Here is a 24,161-nt window from a genome sequence, read left to right as displayed (position 1 = left end):
TACATACCTAGGTTAGGATCCCTCCAGGCAACACGGGCGGCCCTGAAGTTTTGTCTGTCCTCGGGGCATACCATTGTTGCGCTAAACGCGTAGTCCACATCCACTGCTGTCATTGGCCAGGCATGTGTAGAAGCACCTCCGCCTCTCATCCAGCGGTTAACTTCACCGGGTGTCCCATCAATGTGTGGATCTAATGGATCCTAAGTGGTAAAGGTGCCAAACTTACATCTCGGGGCTCCCTCCTTAACAAGGTGTCGGAGCCGACCATGGATGCGATCGTGGCGTTTCATCGCCGAACAGCGTGGGATGTCTGTGTAGATGGTATCAAGCCAGGTACACCTCTGTGGTAATTAGGCGTGTCTTCAGGTGGATATGATTGTGGATCTTCCTCGCTGAACAGCGTGAGATGTCTGTGTAGCAGGTATCAGACCAGGCCAACCATTGTGGTAGTTGAGCGTATCTTTGAGTAAATATGCTAAAATGGGCAATACGTGTTCAAAGTTATTAAGAAATAGCAGACAGGCAGCGATATATAATATCTCCAAATGGGCATGGTGTTGTCACTGCCCTCGGCAGTCCAGGACCAAAGAGAGATGTCCGTTGCTGTGAAGTCCATTGTTGTTTCCTTCGCCAGTAATAGTACAAACACTTTCTTCAGAAGTCATTAAAGCAAATGTTTAAATATACACGGGTGCGCGGCAGTAAATTTTGAAGACAAATTCCAGGAAATGCCAGCACTCACGAAAAAATAAATAAATTTGCCTGGGTGCGCGATCAAAAGATAAGTCATACAAACCAAAAAAGGATCAGCACTCACAGGGCTTAAAAATAAAATAATTTTTTTTTTTTTTATTAAAGAGCTATGGATTGACGTTTCAGCTCTTCCAGAGCCTTTCTCAAAGTAGCCAAACAAACAGTGAAGGAAGCTTAAATACATGTACTGGCGGGAAAACACAGCAATGACTACGTACATACATCGTCATAAACTAAGCGACTCAAACTGTTGCAGTCTTACACTCCTGAAATAGTTAAAACTTACCCATAGATACATAAAGTAATAGATTTCTACATGTATCCTAATAACAGGTAGGGATAAAAACAAACCAAAATGTAACTTTCTAATCACTGGTAGTAAGTAATATTGTATCATTCTCGTAAAGATCACTTTATGTTGCTAAACTCTGTGACCTATGTTACAAAATCTTAAAAGATGAGAAAGAAGATCTAATAAATGGCTCATGGGTATTCATCTCAAGGTCCTAGATCACATTTATTCTCTAATAACACGGTGGTGTTATATCGATTTAAATAGATCGAGTTGATTTTTTTATATGGTTACACATAAATGTAGTTATGGATTATACACATATGGGGTAATTAAGGAATATGCATAACGGCCAATTATTGCACATGGGAAATGAGCGATTAGAACATGAGGTTGTCTTCTATATGCAGGCTTTTAGTGGTCTAATACTATTTAAATATTGAAACTGATTATCTGATAGTGGAGTACGAGTTATAAAGCTAAAGAACAATAATAATAAAAATAACAATATATTAGTTAAGAAAAGATATTGTTTGGCAGTATTGACGTGCATAGGGGATGTGGATAAGCATAGCGCAGTGGGGCAATAATAGAGAGATCTACGACCTTGAGATGAATACCCATGAGCCATTTATTAGATCTTCTTTCTCATCTTTTAACATTTTGTAACATAGGTCACAGAGTTTAGCAACATAAAGTGATCTTTACGAGAATGATACAATATTACTTACTACCAGTTAGAAAGTTACATTTTGGTTTGTTTTTATCCCTACCTGTTATTAGGATACATGTAGAAATCTATTACTTTATGTATCTATGGGTAAGTTTTAACTATTTCTGGAGTGTAAGACTCCAACAGTTTGAGTCGCTTAGTTTATGACGATGTATGTACGTAGTCATTGCTGTGTTTTCCCGCCAGTACATGTATTTAAGCTTCCTTCACTGTTTGTTTGGCTACTTTGAGAAAGGCTCTGGAAGAGCCGAAACGTCAGTCCATAGCTCTTTAATAAAAAAATTTCATTTTATTTTTAAGCCCTGTGAGTGCTGATCCTTTTTTGGTTTGTATGACTTATCTTTTGATCGCGCACCCAGGCAAATTTATTTATTTTTTCGTGAGTGCTGGCATTTCCTGGAATATATATATTTGGTCAATTTGGGATCTGTCATTAAAATTTGCCAATGTCTTGAAGAATACCTCTCTCTTTAAGGGGCAGATTTATCAAAGGTCGAAGTGAAAAATCTAATTTAAAATGTTTTAATTTTGAGCTAATTTTTGTGTACTTTGACTAGGGAATAGTCCAATTTGATTCTTTAAAAATTCGACTTCGACTATGGGAAACCTCCTAGAACCTATTTGGAGTCAATTGGTAGACTTTGAAAAATCAAAGTTTTTTGGGGGGGGGGGCGACTTTGGATCTTACAAATTTGAATGAGCAATTACTTCAATTTGTACGATTTAAATTCGAACTTATACGGACCTATTCAATTGAAAACGGACCTATTCGGCCAAAAAAAAATAAAAAAAAATGTTGATTTAATTTTGAATCCGAATTGCTTTAAAAGCCTATGGGAAAGTCCCATAGGCTTGTTTTCCAAGTTTTTGATCGAATAAAAAGGCATTCGATCGAATGAAAATCCTTCGAGCGAATATTCGATCGAGCACCTATTCGCCTGGCGAATATTCGCCAATTCGCCCGAATTGCCTATTCGATTCTATTACCCAGTCGAATTTCGAGGGATTTAACCCCTCAAAATTCGACCCTTGATGAATTTGCCCCTAAGTGTACTGTTATTGAAGCAATTGCGACATACACATAAAAATTCTAAAAGACTGATGTTGATGATGGCTGTACACATATATTTCAATGTGGCCCTCATGATTAATACTTTCACCACAACCTCTGACAATTTTAATGACATAAGGGCTTAATTTTTCTGTTTATTTATAATAGTTAAAGGGGTGATTTATCTTTAACTTAACTTTTAGTATGTTGTGGAATGCACAGGCCCTCTGCCATGAGGCAAGCAGAGAAACTGGACTCAGGCGGGAATAGGGTAGAAGTTACTAGGGATGGTAAAAAGAACCGCTCCTGGTAAATTTAAGAGCTGAATTCATGGTTATTTTTCTTTTTAACCATATTTGATCAATGTTCTTCTCAGCAACACAGTCAGATTCTAGAAAGTTTAAGGTTTAAATACACAAAAACAAAAATAGTTATTATATTGGGTAATGGATTTTTTACTCAAGCATAGAGAGTTATGTAATCTAGAATTCTAAGCATCCATCTGCAAGTAGGCGGATATAAAAGCAATAACTGCATTGCATTCCAGTGTTTTCATCTACTTACTTCACTTTGTGCAAAGTGCCTTTCTCCTTTTAAACATAGCGATGATCGCCTTAAAGTTTTTTCATCTCCATCATCAAAGACTAACATATTATTGGAAAATACAAAAAAGAAACATATTCAAGCAGTTTGGTTATCTTTTCTTTCAACAAAAAAGCAAAAGGTCAGTTCAAGTATACAACACATTTAAAGTGCAATTTATGGAAAATTTGATCTGTGATCCAGTGAACACAAAAAAATCTACACAAACACGAATATATTGATATGACTTACTTTTATGCAGAAAATAATAAGCCAAGAAAGAACACGTAAATATTTTTGTCATATCTATATAAATTAACTTTTGGGAAATATATACATGACTTACCAACTGTGTACCAGCTTGCATCTGTTACTTTATTTATTAAAGCTTCTTGATAAATTCCATCTGGATTTCTTACTTCAACCAAAGCACCAACCTAGCCAAAAGAGCAATGATTAAATGAATATACATAATATGGATCACAACATAAACTTAAAGGGAACATATAGCATATATTTTCACAATGCACCAAACCATGTAAAATAGAAGAATTATTTTAATACCTGGATCAAAAACATCTGTATTAGCTTTAAAATTGTGCTCAGCCCTCCCCCTTTGCAACTTTCTGTCCAGGATTTTCCTGTACCAGGCTTCTGCTTTCCTGTAACTTAAGCTTAAAGGGGTTGTTCACCTTCAATGTCCAAATCTTATTAAACCACTAAAAATGCTCTCATTGTGTTAGAAAACCCATTTGACATCAAAAAAAGTAAAAAGGTCATTGTAAAAGCTAGTTTATATACCATTTAAATCTGTCCTCCTGTCTCTCTGATCAGTTTTCTGAAGGATGGGAGTGGCCTGTTTTACACCTGCACTTCCTATATGATTACATCATCACTCTCAGGCTTTGCCCTTAATTGGTTCTTATTGGACATTGATACTGCCCTCCCCTTGTAATTCATTGGTTGCTTGTGTACTTGTAAGCAGTCACAAAAATTCAAAGGCCATTGGTTAATTTCTCCCTTGCATTGGCTGCTATTTTATGTGCATTACTTGAGAGTCTCACATAGGTAAAAAGACCAGCATATCCCAAATCTAACACATTTTTACTATGCAAATAATCATATACATTAATGGACATGTAAACTCTATAAACCAGGGGTCCTTTTTTTTTTTTGCGACGACCAGGGGGGGTGGGGTCGGCAGCAAATTTGTAGTGCTGGCGTCTAATTTTGGTGCGCCTGCATCCAATTCGACGCGCCTCGTTTTTGCGCACTGGGCTCGGCGGCCCAGTGCGGGAGTGTCCGTGGCCCGGCCGGTTGGGGACCCCTGCTATAAACCCTTACCATGTCTTTAAATTGGGCACATATTTCCCACACAAAATTCATCATTGTCTCTGTACTTTTCCCCTCCGTTATCCCCACTGTAGTGTTTTCTTGAATACAAGATCTGCTTCAACCAGGCGGACATTTTCTGGTTACAGCTACATCATCATTTATATTTGTATATCCAGCCACACCTGATGTCCTTGCTCAGAAGTTTTGTTTGTAATGTAACTTTATTAGCAAGTATGTGTAATCCTACTCACTCCTACATGTAATCCCACTCACTCGTATGCATAATCCCACTCATGCATGTAATCCCACTCACGCATATGCATAATCCCACTCACACATGTAATCCCACTCATACATGTAATCCCACTCATACATGTAATCCCACACATACATATGCATAATCCCACTCATACATGTAATCCCACACATACATATAATACCACTCACACATATGCATAATCCCACTCACGCATATGCATAATACAACTCATACATGTAACCCAATTCACTCATATGCATAATCCCACTCATACATGTAATCCCACACACACATATGCATAATCCTACTCACACATATACATAATCCCACTCAAACATGTAACCCCACTCACATGCATAATCCCACTCACTCATATGATTAATCCCACTCATACATGTAAACCCACACATACATATGCATAATCCCACTCATACATTTAATCAGACTCACACATATGCATAATCCCACTCATACATATAATCCCACTCACTCATATGCATAATCCCACTCACACATATGCATAATCCCACTCATACATGCTATCCCATTTATGCATATGCATAATACCACTCATAGATGTAATCCCACTCACTCATATGCATAATCCCACTCATACATGTAACCCCACACATACATATGCATAATCCCACTCACTCATATGCTTAATCTCACTCATACATGTAATCCCACTACTACATTTAACCCCACTCACTCATACATGCAAATCTGGTCAATAATGTTCCTAGTATGTTCTTGGCAGATAGAGCCCTTGTCTGCCAGCATATACAGTGTTAAAATACAGGGCTCAATTGAGAACTTCAAATGCAGGTAGTACGGCATTCTTTGGGGGAAGCAGGTATTTGCACTTTGCTTTTACATAGTTACCTAGTTAAATTGGGTTGAAAAAAGACAAAGTCCATCAAGTTCAACCCCTCCAAATGAAAACCCAGCATCCATACACACACCCCTAACTACTTTTAATTAAAATTCTATATACCCATACCTATACTAACTATAGAGTTTAGTATCACAATAGCCTTTGATATTATGTCTGTCCAAAAAATCATCCAAGCCATTCTTAAAGGCATTAACTGAATCTGCCATCACAACATCACCCGGCAGTGCATTCCACAACCTCACTGTCCTGACTGTGAAGAACCCTCTACGTTGCTTCAAATGAAAGTTCTTTTATTCTAGTCTAAAGGGGTGGCCTCTGGTACGGTGATCCACTTTATGGGTAAAAAGGTCCCCTGCCATTTGTCTATAATGTCCTCTAATGTACTTGTAAAGTGTAATCATGTCCCCTCGCAAGCGCCTTTTTTCCAGAGAAAACAACCCCAACCTTGACAGTCTACCCTCATAATTTAAGTCTTCCGTCCCTCTAACCAATTTAGTTGCACGTCTCTGCACTCTCTCCAGCTCATTTATATCCCTCTTAAGGACTGGAGTCCAAAACTGAACTGCATACTCCAGATGAGGCCTTACCAGGGACCTATAAAGAGGCATAATTATGTTTTCATCCTTTAAGTTAATGCCCTTTTTGATGCAAGACAGAACTTTATTTGCTTTAGTAGTCACAGAATGACACTGCCCAGAATTAGACAACGTGTTATCTACAAAGACCCCTAGATCCTTTTCATTTAAGGAAACTCCCAACACATTGCCATTTAGTGTATAACTCGCATTTATATTATTTTTGCCAAAGTGCATAACCTTGCATTTATCAACGTTGAACCTCATTTTCCAGTTTGCTGCCCAGTTTTCCAGTTTAGACAGATCACTTTGCAAAGTGGCAGCATCCTGCATGGAACCTATAGTTCTGCACAATTTAGTATCATCTGCAAAAATAGAAACAGTACTTTCAATGCCCACCTCCAGGTCATTAATAAACAAGTTGAAAAGCAAGGGACCTAGTACAGAGCCCTGCGGTACTCCACTAACAACACTGGTCCAATTAGAAAATGTTCCATTTACCACCACTCTTTGTAGTCTATCTTTTAGCCAGTTCTCTATCCAGGTACAAATACTATGTTCCAGTCCAACATTCCTTAATTTAACCAGTAACCTTTTGTGTGGCACTGTATCAAATGCTTTAGCAAAGTCTAAGTAAATCACATCCACTGCCATCCCAGAATCGAGGTCTCTACTTACATTCTCGTAAAAAGAAATTAAGTTAGTCTGGCAAGATCTATTACGCATAAAACCATGCTGGCACAAACTCATAGTATTATGATTTGCTATGAAGTCCAGTATCTTATCCTTTATTAACCCTTCGAAAAGCTTTCCTAATACTGACGTCAGACTAACTGGCCTATAGTTTTGAGGCTGAGAACGGGATCCTTTTTTGAATAGAGGCACCACATTAGCAATTCGCCAGTCTCTCGGCACTATGCCAGATCTCAATGAATCCTGAAAAATTAAGTAAAGAGGTTTGGCAATCACAGAGCTAAGCTCGCTAATTACCCTGGGATGAATACCATCTGGCCCTGGACCTTTGTTAATCTTAACATGTTCAAGTCTCTTTTGAATTTCTTCATGTGTGAACCATGCATCATTAGTTGTATTACTAGAATTGGGAGTGTTAAGAAGGAAACCTTCACTTACTGGTTCTTCATTTGTGTAGACAGATGAAAAATACGAGTTCAGAATCTGCGCTTTTATTTTGTTTTCATCAACCAGCTGACCCCCCTCTGATAGTAAGGGTCCCACCCCTTCCTGCTTAATTTTTTTACTATTAACATATTTAAAAAATAATTTTGGATTTTTTTTACTGCTTGCTGCAATATCCTTTTCTATAGAAATTTTAGCTTGCCTTATAGCTTCTTTGCATGATTTATTGGCCTCCTTGTACCTTATAAATGTTTCGGCTGTACCAGCTAACTTGAAAGCCATAAAAGCACGTCTTTTCTTACCCACCTCAACACCAACACTTCTATTGAACCAAAAAGGTTTTGCTTTGCAATGACGTTCCTTGCTTACAAGTGGAATATACTGACAAGTATATTTATTAAGCAGCATTTTAAAGACTTCCCATTTTTGTTCTGTGTTTAACCCTGTGAAAAGCATTTCCAACTTAATATGATGCAGAGATGCCCTTGTCTATTTGTATTCCGGTTTTTATCCCTACCTGTCTGACTCTTCTGAATTCTGCCAATCCTGACCTTTGCCTGTCTGACCATTTTGTGAACTCCACATGCACTGACCTGGCCTGTCTGACTATCCTTCAACTTAGGAAACTTAAAAAGATGCTAGCACAAGCCTGGACCCACAAAATAGTAAAGCCAGAGTCAGATTGTAAAAGTATTCAAAAAAAGCTTAAATTTTATTTTTCATAATTAAGAACCATGGCCTGACGCGTTTCATGTCTACCAAGGACACTTAGTCATGACTAAGTGTCCTTGGTAGACACAAAAGCCTCTTTTCGAGTTTCCTGGTATCTGCTCCCCTTGCTGAAGGTCTCGGGTGTGCACCCGGGCCCGCTGTACACAGCGGTAAGCTCATTCAATGATCTAAATTTAGCATATACTGGTTGCATATTTGTATAGTTTATCCTTCAACTTGGCCTGTACCGACCCCGGTCAGCCTGACTATCCTTGAACTCCGCCTGTACCGACCCCGGCCTGCCTGACTATTCTTGAACTCTGCCTGCACCAACCCCGGCCTGCCTGACTACACTTTATAGTTTAATCTGTGAGACCTGGCGTTGTTGCCTTCCATCCTAAACCTTGGAAACGAATGTGCCCCTTTGCTCTTTCAGAACGCTTGCTTTGCTGCTCTCAAATTAAGACCTGGCAGCAACTGTATGGCTGAAGGCTCCTCCAGAGGCCAAAGGCAGCTACTACAGGTAGAAGATTGAGCCGTGACCAGGGAGCCTAGCACTTGTTCTGAATTTAGGAAGCCGTACATGACAGTACAACGAGCTGGAAAGTGGACGCCGAAGGTCATGCTTCCGCTGCTCCTCTCACCACCGAGATGCTTCTCTCTACCCTCCTACAGCGCCTGGAGGAACAAGAGAGGAAACAGGACTTCATGGTTCAAGGTCTGCATCTCTCTCTGCCAGGCTATATGCAGTTCAGCAACTATCTATCCCTGTGGTGCAACCACCTGCTGCAGTTCCTGTGGGGTCTATTCAATCATCCACTCTGGGTAATAAAAGTAGTCCTCATGAATCTAAGATTTCCTTCCCTTTTAGTGGGGATAGGAGTTTTTTTTATTTTCCTAGAGGCATGCAGTTTTTTCCCTCAAGCCTTTTTCTACTGGCGAGGAGAAAGTAAGGTTCATAGTAAGGTTCGACCTTACTACAAGGTGACCCACAAGTTTGGGCACTAAGGTTACCACCCTCTGACCCTGCCCGTTTTTCCCTAGAGGCAGTAACGTAACTAGCGGGGGGGCGGGCCTGGGACAAGCAGCCACCCCCCTTCGTACTCAATTTTCCGGTCACCGTAAGTGGTGCGCGAGCTGCTGGGGAGCCCTGTCCCAATCGCACCCCCTGCTCCCCTGGTAGATCTGCCACTGCCTAGAGGTATTTTTTAGTACTATGGCAATATTATACTATGACCCGGACTGTGCTACCTCTTCCGATACCGCTATTCGTAAACTCAGCCTGGGGAAAAGAGTAATTAAGGACTATTGTACGGAATTCCGCCACTGGTCTGTTGAGACTGGGTGGAACGATACTGCTCTTCATAGCCAATTTCGTGTGGGGCTTTCTGACTCTGTCAAAGACAGCTTGGTTAACTATCTTCCTCCGTCCACTGGATGACCTCCAGGCGGGCTGAAAGAGGTACATATTTTCCTACAGTATGTAGTTCTGACAAATCAACTCCCTCGTTACCTATTCCTCAGGAGGAACCCATGCAATTGGGGGTCACCCATGTATACCCTGAAGAAAAGGGAGATCCCAGGGTCTGTGTATGTATTGTGGGAATAAAGGTAATTTCCTTAACCACTGTCCTAAGAGGCCGGGAAACTTCAAAGCCTAAATGGAGAAGGGGGAGTTTCCTCTCCCCAATTTACCTCTAGGATTTTGGTACCTGCTGCTTTGTCCTGGCCTGGGGGTTCAATTTAAATCTCTGCCTTTGTGGATTTGGGGGCTGCGGGGAATTTCTTGGATTCTGCCTTCGAAGTAAGGTATAATATTCCCCTTATACCACCTATGAGAATTTTGGCAATTAATAAGAGCCCACTTGGGTCAGGTCTGGTAACCCAACGTTGTCCATGTGTACAAACAAATGTACAATATATGTATATACAATGTATACATTGTGAGGAATTATGTTTTCGCATTTTAGATGGGTCTTCTTCTTCTTTAATTCTGGGGTAACCCTGGTTACAGGTACACAATCCCCACATAGATTGGGTAACTGGGAGGTTATTCAGTGGGAATCTAAGTGTAAAGATTCTTGTCTAATTTCTCCTCAATTGGTGGCAGTTACCTCCTTGGAGGGATTACCTTCTTCCTATGTTGATTTTGCGGATGTCTGCATATGCAAATTAGGGGTGGGGAGGGAAATCGCGTGACTTTTTGTCACAAAACAAGGAAGGAAAAGGTGTTTTCCCCTTCCGACCCCTAATTTGATGCAAATTAGGATTTGGTTCGGTATTCGGCCGAATCTTCCGCAAAAGGATTCGGTGGTTCTGCCGAATCCAAAATAGTGGATTTGGTGCATCCCTAATTAGAACACTAACCCCACATAGGCGCTACGACTGCCCTGTTGACCTGGCTCCAGGGTCTGCTCCTCCTAGAGGGAAAACATGCTCTTTCGTTGCCTGAGGCCCAGGTTATGAAAGATTACATTAACGAAAATCTTGAAAGAGGTTTTATTAATTTGAACCTCCAATTCCCTGCAGGTACTGGGTTCTTTTTTGTGGGCAAAAAGCATTGGTGCCTTCGTCCATGTATTGATTATCGAGGCCTTAACAAAATTAACAAAAACTGAATTTTTCTCTGAATTTTACTTCCGCTAATCTCTGAATTACTTGATCGGGTAAAAAATGCTACCATAATGAACAATGTACATCCTTGCACTTTTTTTTGTAGGAAATTCTCATCTTCTGAGGCCAATTATGATATTGGTTATAGTGAATTGTTGGCTATTAAATGGGTCTTTGAGTAATGGAGATACTTGTTGGAGGGGGCTAAACATATTATCACGGTTTATACTGACCATAAAAATCTTTTGTATATTGAGTCAGCAAACCATTTGAACCCAAGACAGACTTGATGTGCTCTATTTTTTACCAGGTATAATTTTTCTCTAACTTACAGGCCTGGTTCCAAGGGTACTAAAGCAGACCACTCTCTAGGAGCTTTGAATCAAATGTGTCTGAACCTTTTGAAAGTGTTTCCAATATTCCCAAAGAGGTGATTGTAGCAACTTTAGGGTCAGATCTTGCCACACTTCTGTCTCAAGCTCAGACATTGGTTCCAGGTGAGAGCTGTTCCTGAAAATGACTCAGTGAAGCTCACAACTCTAAAATGGCTGGGTATTAACGTATTACTAAAACTATTGCTTTATTGACTCAAAATGTTTGGTGGCCGTCAACAAGTGCAAAAATTTGTTAATTCTTGTCCTGTTTGTCAAAGATCAAAATCCTCTAGAACTCTATGGGTTGTTAAGGGTCATTGCCTATCCCTAATAGACCTTGGTCCCATCTTTCGATGGATTTTATAGTCGATATTCCTCCCTCTCAGGGAAAAACTGTGATTAGTGGTTGATAGATTCAGCAAAATTACTCATTTTGTTGCTCTTTCCTTCTGCTAAAACATTGGCTGAATTGTTTATTTCTAAAATTTTCAAATTGCATGGTTTTCCAGTTAATATTGTTTATGACAGGTACAGTACAGTACAATTTGTTCCCAAATTCTAGCGAACATTTTACTAAGCAATCTCCATTTTTTTTATTGTTAATGGTTTGCATCCTAAGGCATTTTCATACTGAGGTCATTTATCCTCCATACCTTCTGTTAACTCTTCTTTAATGCATTTTTCTAAGATTTGGTCTGGGTTACACAATTCCCTTTCGGCAGCTACTTCCGCTCAAAAAAGAGCAGCCGATAGGTCCCGCAGTGAGGCACCCAAATAACAGGTTGGAAACTTGGTCTGGTTATCTACAAAGAATATTAAACTTACGGTTCCATCTTTCAAGCTGGGACCGTGGTTTACAGGTCCATATCCTATCTGTAAGGAGTGCACTCCAGTGCTCCTTTCCTCTTCGGTGCCACTGGCAAGATGGCCGCTCCCAGTGGTTGCGCATAGTACGTTGCATCACTTTGACCCCAGTGTCTCAAAACGCGAACGCGTCATGGCGCTTGCATGTCAAAACATTGATTACGACGACTATAGGTTCAATGTAGTGTGTTCCAGGTTGCGTTATAGTACAGATTCTGACTATGATTTCCTGATATTGACCGTGGCCTGTTTATTGAATAAGAACCTTGCTGCCTGAACTCACTTTGCATGGATTTGACTCCGCTACTTCTCTACCCCTTTGATACCGCAATCTGTGTTGGTGCCTGTTGCTTCCTCCTTGGTCCGTAATTCCCAATCAGAGCCTTCGGGCCCTGACACTATCATGGAAATTATTAATCCCTCCTCTGTCTGTTGCAGGTTGCCTAGCAGCATAAGACAGTTATGTGCAGGCTGGGAACACACAGGATAGAGGGTGGGAGGTTGGTAGGGGTTTCGCTGCAGAGGTTTTCTTTCTGCATTATTACATGTTTTGAGGAAGGATGAGTAATATATCTGAATATGAAGGTTATATAAAATATCTCCTTTAAGATTCAAAATGCAATTCAGATTTTATTCATGCAACAGGTACTAGCCAACTATTGTCTCTGACAAATCTATTGCTATTTGAGTCTACCATGTTATTGTTAACCTTTAATTAATTATCTTTCTATTTCATATCTTTCACTATTTATCATTTAGTCTCATTCAAACTAATGCCTGGTCACTATATTAATTGGACCTGTCAATCAGATAACTATTGAATTTCATAACTGAAATTCCTGAACAAAAATTGCAAAAGTGTTGTTTACCTTCCAAACACTTTTCTCGGTTCAGTTGTTTTCAGATCGTTCACCATAAACAAAGACTTTTTTCAATTACTTTGCATCCTTTTATTTTTTACCATTTTACCAAAAGTTAAACTTAAAGTTAAATTTTCCTGTCTCGTGTTTCAGTCTGGCATCTCCTTGATCTAGGTGCAGATGCTGAACTGTTATGATTTGCTCCATTAGTTGATACATTTCTCAGCAACATCTGTGGAATATTAGCAACTATTGTATCAATTCTAACAGCTGCCTTTTAATGAAACTCATGGATTCTGCTTAGCAGGGACAAAGATAACAAATGTATCAACTAAATGTATTAATTAAATTAGAGTCAGCGACTCCCCTTCCCAGAGCTGCTTTTGAAGGGGGAAAAAGAAATTGTATACTTCAATATTAGAAAAACGGTCACATATAGAAAATAGAAAGTGATTGGAAAAAGTATTTATGTCTGATGAACAATCTGAAACCATTTGAATGGAAAAAAAGTGTTTGGAGGTGAACAAACCCTTCAAGAGATAAATGGTTTATTACTGCTTTACTATCAGTCAGTTATAGCAGATACAATCTGTCAAAATATGTCAGTGACTCACAGCATCAGTGCATTTCTGCTTGCAACCAGAGAAAACATAGGTTGAAATAGAGATATATTGATTGATTTTCTAGAAGAGTTCCCAATTTGGTGTATGATCTAGTAACCGTAAATGGGAATTTTTGTAGAAATGAAAATCTACTATGAGAGTCATCTAATGGAAACCTTCTAAATATAACCAGATTAAAAACTGCATTTTTCATGTCCACATAGATGCAAATAAAATACTCCCTTTAATTTGCACACTATTTACCAGTCCAAGTTAACGCCTCCACTAGCAAATGATGTACAATCTATAACACACACTACTAGCATGCAAATGCCTGAAACCATGCTGAAATCCTGGAATATATTACTGAATTGTAAAAAATAAAAATAAAAAAACCTATTTTCTTTCCCATAAAATCATGAGGAACCTCACCAACAATATGCAGGAAATCAGTAAACCACAAAAAAATGTAAACATTTTTATATAAGACATAAAAAAAAGGCTTTGTTGCATATCCTAAAAAAAATTGAGATTTTGTAATTGTTTTTTAAATTGCTTTCCTGTATACTGTATGGGAGGTTTGCAAGTCTTTGCTAATGAAAAATGTCACTCACCGATGACTTGGGTGATGGCTTGTGACTTTTTGTAACACCCACCCACAAATATCAATAATATATAACATATATAACATATATATCTATATATCTATATCTATATATCTATCTCTCTCTCTATATATAGTATCGAAATGCGCTCCAGAAGTGTAGTCAGTGTTGATTTCGCTGCACGCTCCTGTGGGGGACCCCGTCACGTCCCCACTAGATATATTCAGATAAAGGAATGAAGCAGCACACGAATCTTTGCAAAAGTCTATATTACAAATCAAGCATCAGTAGAGTGACGTTTCGGGCAGGCTATATTCCAACACCATAAATTTCAGTTGGTCTGCGGTATGTTCTTTTTCCAAGAAATGTTTAGTGTTCACAGTGAGACCACACAGATGGTCAAATCACGTATCTCTCAACATCGTTCCAGCATCAATCTAGGTAATATGACCTTGCCTGTATCCAAACATTTCTTGGAAAAAGGACATACCGCAGACCAACTGAAATTTATGGTGTTGGAAACAGTACCCCCTTTGAAAAGAGGGGGTGATAGAGAATTAAAATTAAAACAGAGAGAGGTGTGGTGGATTAAAAAACTTGGATCATTATATCCCTCAGGTCTCAATAAGGACTATGATCTATTTTTATTCCTCTAAATCCACTGAATGCATATATAGGGTTAAAACGAAGTGGTAATGGATGTGGACTAATCATTATGCAAATTATGAAGTCATTTCCTGTTTGTTGCTTTTAAAGATCACTTGTATAATGCTCATTTTTATTATGGCTTGATAAAGGGCATATAACAGGAAATGACTTCATAATTTGCATAATGATTAGTCCACATCCATCACCACTTCGTTTTAACCCTATATATGCATTCAGTGGATTTAGAGGAATAAAATTTAGAGGAATTCTCTATCACCCCCTCTTTTCAAAGGAGGTACTGTTTCCAACACCATAAATTTCAGTTGGTCTGCGGTATGTCCTTTTTCCAAGAAATGTGTGGATACAGGCAAGGTCATATTACCTAGATTGATGATGGAACGATGTTGAGAGATACGTGATTTGACCATCTGTGTGGTCTCACTGTGAACACGAAACATTTCTTGGAAAAAGGACATACCGCAGACCAACTGAAATTTATGGTGTTGGAATATAGCCTGCCCGAAACGTCACTCTACTGATGCTTGATTTGTAATATAGACTTTTGCAAAGATTCGTGTGCTGCTTCATTCCTTTATCTGAATATATATATCTCTATATCTATATATATATCTCTATATCTATATATATATATCTCTATATCTATATATATATATATATATATATATATATATATATATATATATATATATATATATATATATATATATATATAAAATCAACAATGTCTTTTAAGTACATAAACATTTTCCTCATAACTAATTACCTTTAGGGGTCCCTTAATATGATCATCTTGCACTTCCACAGTTGAGGAATCCTGTCTAAATGTTACCTGTGAATGAAACATAAAAATGGTTAAAGATTTTCCATGTAATGGTGGCTATGCTCTATAAAATCCGCTCATTTGGCAAGCACTCCCCAATATACCCACCATAGTAGGGTAATATTAGGCGGGCCCTAGGGTCAGACGATCAGATTACAACAATGGGAATTGGCGTCGACAGGATGAAGACGGCATTAACTAGTGGATGCAGTCCTCAATCATGATTACAAATCGAATCTGTCCACTTGATATCTGGCCGATTTTTTAGCCAGATATCAGTCAGGGAGGCCCATCGGAAGGCCCCATACACGGGCAGTTAAGCTGCGGAATCAGTCTAAAAGACCCAGCAGCTTAAATATTCCCATGTACTGTATGGCCATTTTAACACTGCTATGTCATCATTTTCTCTGGTGCCCCCAAAGTTATGAGCAAAGTGTGAATTGGGCATTTCAGTTTGGGATTTTAGGATACGAATAAAACAAGAGAAAAAAAAAATCACCAGCGATTGGTCTAACCAGCACTGTGGAGTTGACCAGCTGCTAGAAACACCCTTTTGCCAGTGCTCGGTTTAAAGGTGGCCATACACACAGAGATCCGCTCATTTGGTGATTTTGCCAAACGAGCAGATCTCTCCCCGATGTGCCCACACTGAGGTGGGCGATATCGGGCTAATCCAATCGTGAGCCATCATAATGCACGCAATACGGGTGGTTGGATCAAAGGACAGCATCAACGAACATATGCGGCCGGTATTTTTAACCCTGCTTGATCAACATCTGCCTGACTATAGCCAGATATCAATTCAGATATTTGGCCAATAAGCTGCCGACTCGGCCTGTCGGCACGTAGGATACAAATAAAACAAGAGAAAAAAACAGCGCTCGGTTTATTAACAATAAAAAAAAAATGGAGATTGTCTAGTAAAATGATTGCCAGAATTTGGAAACAAATTGTACTCCCTGTCATAAACAATATTAACTGGAAAACCATGCAATTTGAAAATGTTAGAAATAAACAATTCAGCCAATGTTTTAGCAGAAGGAAAGAGCAACAAAATTAGTCATTTTGCTGAAATCTATCAACCACCACCCAAATCACAAATCGGTCTAACCTATTACATAGAATGTAATGTAGTAAAGGTCCTTAGTGACATAAGGGCCCAATTACCTGCTGTACACCAAAGTGTTAGCCAACTCTTAGGGGCAGATTTACATAGGGTCGAAACATCTATTTTTTCAATTGGGCACAAAATATCAAAAAACAAGCAGCAACTGACAAAAGCTGAATGAAAGCCCTGGCAAAGTACTGAACATTATCATTACAGTTATGATTTCTTTTAAGCTCCCATGGGAGGGGGAGGAGAGTATAAAAAGAAGAAAGAAAGTTAACCACTCGGGGGTAACCCCCCCCCCACCATCACAACCACTCTCCACTAGTTATTATGAAATACGTGAGATGGCCGTGTTCCAGTTAACTGAAAACCGCACAATTTTGCAAAGGGGAATGTTGCATATTTTGAGGGGTTTGTAATTCCCAATCAGCAAGTACCCACCATAGTTTCATGCAACTGGAGACTTTAGTAAATAAGGGTGCTTGTAATAAATTGAAAATAAACCATACCTTTGCTTTGACAAGCCTTTTTGTTGACTTTATCTTGGCTTCACAAAAAGCACCTCTGTACTTGGCACTTACATCTGTGCCCACAGATAAGTAAGGTGGTTCATATATAGACTGTCAGGAAAGAAAAAAATGAAATCACTTCTTGCACTTTAAAAACATCAATATGATCAAAGCAGGTGGTACATATTCACAGGTTTTTACAATCCCTGATGCTATAACATGCTTTTAGCAATAATCAAACATGACGGACAAGGGGATTTGTATTACTCACAGATAAAAATACTTCTCATAGCACAGCTACCATACGGCTAACGGTGACTTCCCTCTAGGAGGCAGGATGACAAAGTAAAAAATGAAGAAGGTCAATGACACAGGATGGTTTTTCACCCATGGAAAAATCTGCTCTTCTGTAGGCAATCGAAAAAAACCTCAGGATGCAATTAAACTGCTGCATGTAAAACACTTTACATTGAGCACTGCATATAATCTCCTGGCAATGTCCTTTTCCACATGTTCCCATTATTACACAGTGTTACCACAAGTGCTTTACATGATCGGAGTGTGAGAACGCTGCATACCTTAAGGTTAGCCAAACGACCTGAGTGCTCCAGTAAAAAAAGTATTGAAAATAGACTGTCCAAGGCACTCACAGGATTTGCATAGATAGACAAAGGTAAATATTGTGAAATGAAACAGATTTAACCCTTTAAGTGCCACAGAACGTAGAATCTACGTTCTGTGGAAAAGTAACTTGAAATGCCACAGAACGTAGATTCTACGTTCTGCAGCACTTCCGGGTTCAGAAGCGGAGGAGCGGCTGTTAGAGCCGCTCGCTCCGTTCCTGCTCGATCCCCTGCCCCTAGACAACGAGCAGAGCAGGGGATCGAGTGGCCCCTGGGGCGCGATCGCCCAGGGGCCCAAAAACAGCAGCAGGCACGTGCTACTTACGTGTCCTGCTGCTGCAGCCTACACCGCGCCGGAGATCTCCGCCCCCACAGCACAGGGACACAGAAGACGTCGCAGATTTCTTCCAGGGCCTCTTCCTGATCGTGTGCAACAGTCTCCAGCGACTTTTTCAGGTTAGTGCAACAATTACACACACAAACACACCAACACACACTTATTACAGTAATACACACTTAGATTCACACTTACACACACTTACACATACATTTTTGGGGATTGGGGGGGTCACTTACACTCACTGCACTTACACACATGTGCACACGCACACACGCGCACATAACATGTAATTTACCATTTGTACACACGCACACGCACATACATGGCATTGTGGCTTTTTTTTTTTTTTCTTATCGCATCGTCTCTTTTTTTGGCTGAAAAAAATGTTTTATTGCCATTACGAATAGCGTATTCGCTAACCGTACTGTGCAATATCTTTTTTATGTTATTTCGGTGATTATATTGCAATTTTGGGTATTTTGGTGCATTTTTAGCCATTTTATTGAATTTTTAGCCATTTTATTGCATTTTCAGCTCTGCGTATGTTGTGTTCACTTGTTTCTAGCCGTATAACCTGTTTGGCCCAGCTAAAATATTCAAACTGTGATTCTGATGGCCGATAACACTAGTCTGGAAAAAAAACATTGATTTTTGTGGTTTTATTGGATTTTTTTGCATTTCACTCTTTACTGCCTTATTTTGTTTTACCTTGTAAATTTTATCTACTATATATCCATTTGGGGGTCTCTGTGCGCCACATAGTTTGGTATATCTATGCATATTGGGCATCAAAGTGTTCAGTAGACCCCTGGCGTTCATATTTAGGATGTTTTATGCTGATACGTTACGAAATGTGGGGCATATAATGGGGTAAAATTCAAGCTTTGTGACGATTTTCCGAAATTTGATAAAAACCGTTATGTTCAGCATTGCTTTGCAGTTTGGCAGTTTGCAGTAGAAACACTTATTTACCCATATTGGATTCGTCAGAATGTGTACTTTCTGAAAATATATGGTTTTCTGGGGTCTCTGTACTGTTAGGGGGGTCTAATGTCGCATAATACACACACCAGGTGCTCATATTGCAGCAGCCAGCGCGTCAGCCGTGAAAATGTATATACACTATTGTCATTTGGGGGTCTCTGTGCGCCACATAGTTTGGTATATCTATGCATATTGGGCATCAAAGTGTTCAGTAGACCCCTGGCGTTCATATTTAGGATGTTTTATGCTGATACGTTACGAAATGTGGGGCATATAATGGGGTAAAATTCAAGCTTTGTGACGATTTTCCGAAATTTGATAAAAACCGTTATGTTCAGCATTGCTTTGCAGTTTGGCAGTTTGCAGTAGAAACACTTATTTACCCATATTGGATTCGTCAGAATGTGTACTTTCTGAAAATATATGGTTTTCTGGGGTCTCTGTACTGTTAGGGGGGTCTAATGTCGCATAATACACACACCAGGTGCTCATATTGCAGCAGCCAGCGCGTCAGCCGTGAAAATGTATATACACTATTGTCATTTGGGGGTCTCTGTGCGCCACATAGTTTGGTATATCTATGCATATTGGGCATCAAAGTGTTCAGTAGACCCCTGGCGTTCATATTTAGGATGTTTTATGCTGATACGTTACGAAATGTGGGGCATATAATGGGGTAAAATTCAAGCTTTGTGAAGATTTTCAGAAATTTGATAAAAACCGTTATGTTCAGCATTGCTTTGCAGTTTGGCAGTTTGCAGTAGAAACACTTATTTACCCATATTGGATTCGTCAGAATGTGTACTTTCTGAAAATATATGGTTTTCTGGGTCTCTGTACTGTTAGGGGGGTCTAATGTCGCATAATACACACACCAGGTGCTCATATTGCAGCAGCCAGCGCGTCAGCCGTGAAAATGTATATACACTATTGTCATTTGGGGGTCTCTGTGCGCCACATAGTTTGGTATATCTATGCATATTGGGCATCAAAGTGTTCAGTAGACCCCTGGCGTTCATATTTAGGATGTTTTATGCTGATACGTTATGAAATGTGGGGCATATAATGGGGTAAAATTCAAGCTTTGTGACGATTTTCCGAAATTTGATAAAAACCGTTATGTTCAGCATTGCTTTGCAGTTTGGCAGTTTGCAGTAGAAACACTTATTTACCCATATTGGATTCGTCAGAATGTGTACTTTCTGAAAATATATGGTTTTCTGGGGTCTCTGTACTGTTATGGGGGTCTAATGTCGCATAATACACACACCAGGTGCTCATATTGCAGCAGCCAGCGCGTCAGCCGTGAAAATGTATATACACTATTGTCATTTGGGGGTCTCTGTACGCCACATAGTTTGGTATATCTATGCATACTGGGCATCGAAGTGTTCAGTAGACCCCTGGCGTTCATATTTAGGATGTTTTATGCTGATACGTTACGAAATGTGTGGCATATAATGGGGTAGAATTCAAGCTTTGTGACGATTTTCAGAAATTTGATAAAAACCATTATGTTCAGCATTGCTTTGCAGTTTGGCAGTTTGCAGTAGAAACACTTATTTACCCATATTGGATTCGTCAGAATGTGTACTTTCTGAAAATATATGGTTTTCTGGGGTCTCTGTACTGTTAGGGGGGTCTAATGTCGCATAATACACACACCAGGTGCTCATATTGCAGCAGCCAGCGCGTCAGCCGTGAAAATGTATATACACTATTGTCATTTGGGGGTCTCTGTACGCCACATAGTTTGGTATATCTATGCATACTGGGCATCGAAGTGTTCAGTAGACCCCTGGCGTTCATATTTAGGATGTTTTATGCTGATACGTTACGAAATGTGTGGCATATAATGGGGTAGAATTCAAGCTTTGTGACGATTTTCAGAAATTTGATAAAAACCATTATGTTCAGCATTGCTTTGCAGTTTGGCAGTTTGCAGTAGAAACACTTATTTACCCATATTGGATTCGTCAGAATGTGTACTTTCTGAAAATATATGGTTTTCTGGGGTCTCTGTACTGTTAGGGGGGTCTAATGTCGCATAATACACACACCAGGTGCTCATATTGCAGCAGGCAGCGCGTCAGCCGTGAAAATGTATATACACTATTGTCATTTGGGGGTCTCTGTGCGCCACATAGTTTGGTATATCTATGCATATTGGGCATCAAAGTGTTCAGTAGACCCCTGGCGTTCATATTTAGGATGTTTTATGCTGATACGTTACGAAATGTGTGGCATATAATGGGGTAAAATTCAAGCTTTGTGACGATTTTCCGAAATTTGATAAAAACCGTTATGTTCAGCATTGCTTTGCAGTTTGGCAGTTTGCAGTAGAAACACTTATTTACCCATATTGAATTCGTCAGAATGTGTACTTTCTGAAAATATATGGTTTTCTGGGGTCTCTGTACTGTTAGGGGGGTCTAATGTCGCAAAATACACGCACCGGGTGCTTATATTGCAGCAGCCAGCGCGTCAGCTGTGAAATTGTATATACACTATTGTCATTTGGGGGTCTCTGTGCGCCACATAGTTTGGTATATCTATGCACATTGGGCATCAAACTGTTTAGTAGACCCATATGTTTATATTTAGGATGCTTTATGCTGGTAATGATACATGGACAATACGATGCTGGGAAGTTGAAGCTTTGAGGCAATTTTCAGATATTTCACCAAAACCGACAACTTTGGGAAAGCCTTGCGACTCAGTAGTTTGGAGCAATAAGGCATGGGTACCCATTTTAGATTCTGTAGAATGTGTACTTTCCAAAAATGTATGGGTTTGGGGGGTAAACATATATTTCTGTGTTTTTACCCCACAAAAATGCAGTCAATGTGTTGATTTTTCATTAGCTGAAGTTACCCACGGGACTGTTTGTATGCGCTAACTTCATTTTGGGGCCTCTAAATGCCAGATACTTTGGTAAACCTATGAACAATGGCCACCAAACTGTTCGGAGGAACCCTGGCAATCATATTTAGGGTGCTTTTTTTTAGTACGTAATGACACGGGTGATATGGTGCTGGGAAGTTGAAGCTTTGAGGCAATTTTCAGATATTTCACCAAAACCGACAACTTTGGGAAAGCCTTGCGACTCAGTAGTTTGGAGCAATAAGGCATGGGTACCCATTTTAGATTCGGTAGAATGTGTACTTTCCAAAAATGTATGGGTTTGGGGGGTAAACATATATTTCTGTGTTTTTACCCCACAAAAATGCAGTCAATGTGTTGATTTTTCATTAGCTGAAGTTACCCACGGGACTGTTTGTATGCGCTAACTTCATTTTGGGGCCTCTAAATGCCAGATACTTTGGTAAACCTATGAACAATGGCCACCAAACTGTTCGGAGGAACCCTGGCAATCATATTTAGGGTGCTTTTTCTTAGTACGTAATGACACATGGGTGATATGGTGCTGGGAAGTTGAAGCTTTGAGGCAATTTTCAGATATTTCACCAAAACCGACAACTTTGGGAAAGCCTTGCGACTCAGTAGTTTGGAGCAATAAGGCATGGGTACACATTTTAGATTCGGTAGAATGTGTACTTTCCAAAAATGTATGGGTTGGGGGGTAAACATATATTTCTGTGTTTTTACCCCACAAAAATGCAGTCAATGTGTTGATTTTTCATTAGCTGAAGTTACCCACGGGACTGTTTGTATGCGCTAACTTCATTTTGGGGCCTCTAAATGCCAGATACTTTGGTAAACCTATGAACAATGGCCACCAAACTGTTCGGAGGAACCCTGGCAATCATATTTAGGGTGCTTTTTCTTAGTACGTAATGACACATGGGTGATATGGTGCTGGGAAGTTGAAGCTTTGAGGCAATTTTCAGATATTTCACCAAAACGGACAACTTTGGGAAAGCCTTGCGACTCAGTAGTTTGGAGCAATAAGGCATGGGTACCCATTTTAGATTCGGTAGAATGTGTACTTTCCAAAAATGTATGGGTTTGGGGGGTAAACATATATTTCTGTGTTTTTACCCCACAAAAATGCAGTCAATGTGTTGATTTTTCATTAGCTGAAGTTACCCACGGGACTGTTTGTATGCGCTAACTTCATTTTGGGGCCTCTAAATGCCAGATACTTTGGTAAACCTATGAACAATGGCCACCAAACTGTTTGGAGGAACCCTGGCAATCATATTTAGGATGCTTTTTCTTAGTACGTAATGACACATGGGTGATATGGTGCTGGGAAGTTGAAGCTTTGAGGCAATTTTCAGATATTTCACCAAAACCGACAACTTTGGGAAAGCCTTGCGACTCAGTAGTTTGGAGCAATAAGGCATGGGTACCCATTTTAGATTCTGTAGAATGTGTACTTTCCAAAAATGTATGGGTTTGGGGGGTAAACATATATTTCTGTGTTTTTACCCCACAAAAATGCAGTCAATGTGTTGATTTTTCATTAGCTGAAGTTACCCACGGGACTGTTTGTATGCGCTAACTTCATTTTGGGGCCTCTAAATGCCAGATACTTTGGTAAACCTATGAACAATGGCAACCAAACTGTTCGGAGGAACCCTGGCAATCATATTTAGGGTGCTTTTTCTTAGTACGTAATGACACATGGGTGATATGGTGCTGGGAAGTTGAAGCTTTGAGGCAATTTTCAGATATTTCACCAAAACCGACAACTTTGGGAAAGCCTTGCGACTCAGTAGTTTGGAGCAATAAGGCATGGGTACCCATTTTAGATTCGGTAGAATGTGTACTTTCCAAAAATGTATGGGTTTGGGGGGTAAACATATATTTCTGTGTTTTTACCCCACAAAAATGCAGTCAATGTGTTGATTTTTCATTAGCTGAAGTTACCCACGGGACTGTTTGTATGCGCTAA

The 24,161-nt window shown here is 39.6% G+C and overlaps 1 protein-coding gene across 7 annotated transcripts in view; it reads right to left on the bottom strand.

Annotated features, from left to right (window-relative positions):
* The window catches only part of arid4b.S (AT-rich interaction domain 4B S homeolog), a 215,084-nt gene that overhangs the window by 88,799 nt on the left and 102,124 nt on the right, over positions 1 to 24,161 (bottom strand). For 6 of the 7 annotated variants that reach the window (XM_041564562.1, XM_041564558.1, XM_041564560.1 and 3 more), the window contains exons 3-6: positions 17,354 to 17,464; positions 15,677 to 15,742; positions 3,758 to 3,848; positions 3,394 to 3,473 (exon numbers count right to left, since the gene is read on the bottom strand). In XM_041564562.1, coding sequence (XP_041420496.1) covers positions 3,394 to 3,473; positions 3,758 to 3,848; positions 15,677 to 15,742; positions 17,354 to 17,464 — 348 coding nt within the window. Of the gene's footprint in view, positions 1 to 3,393; positions 3,474 to 3,757; positions 3,849 to 15,676; positions 15,743 to 17,353; positions 17,465 to 24,161 lie in introns of those variants that run through there. The other variant, XM_018241597.1, reaches the window with a different exon arrangement.

Source organism: Xenopus laevis, chromosome 5S, assembly GCF_017654675.1.
Source record: "Xenopus laevis strain J_2021 chromosome 5S, Xenopus_laevis_v10.1, whole genome shotgun sequence".
Classification (NCBI taxonomy): domain Eukaryota; kingdom Metazoa; phylum Chordata; class Amphibia; order Anura; family Pipidae; genus Xenopus; species Xenopus laevis.
The sequence above is the reverse complement of the archived record's forward strand: the minus strand, read 5'-3'. Positions and strand labels throughout refer to the sequence as shown.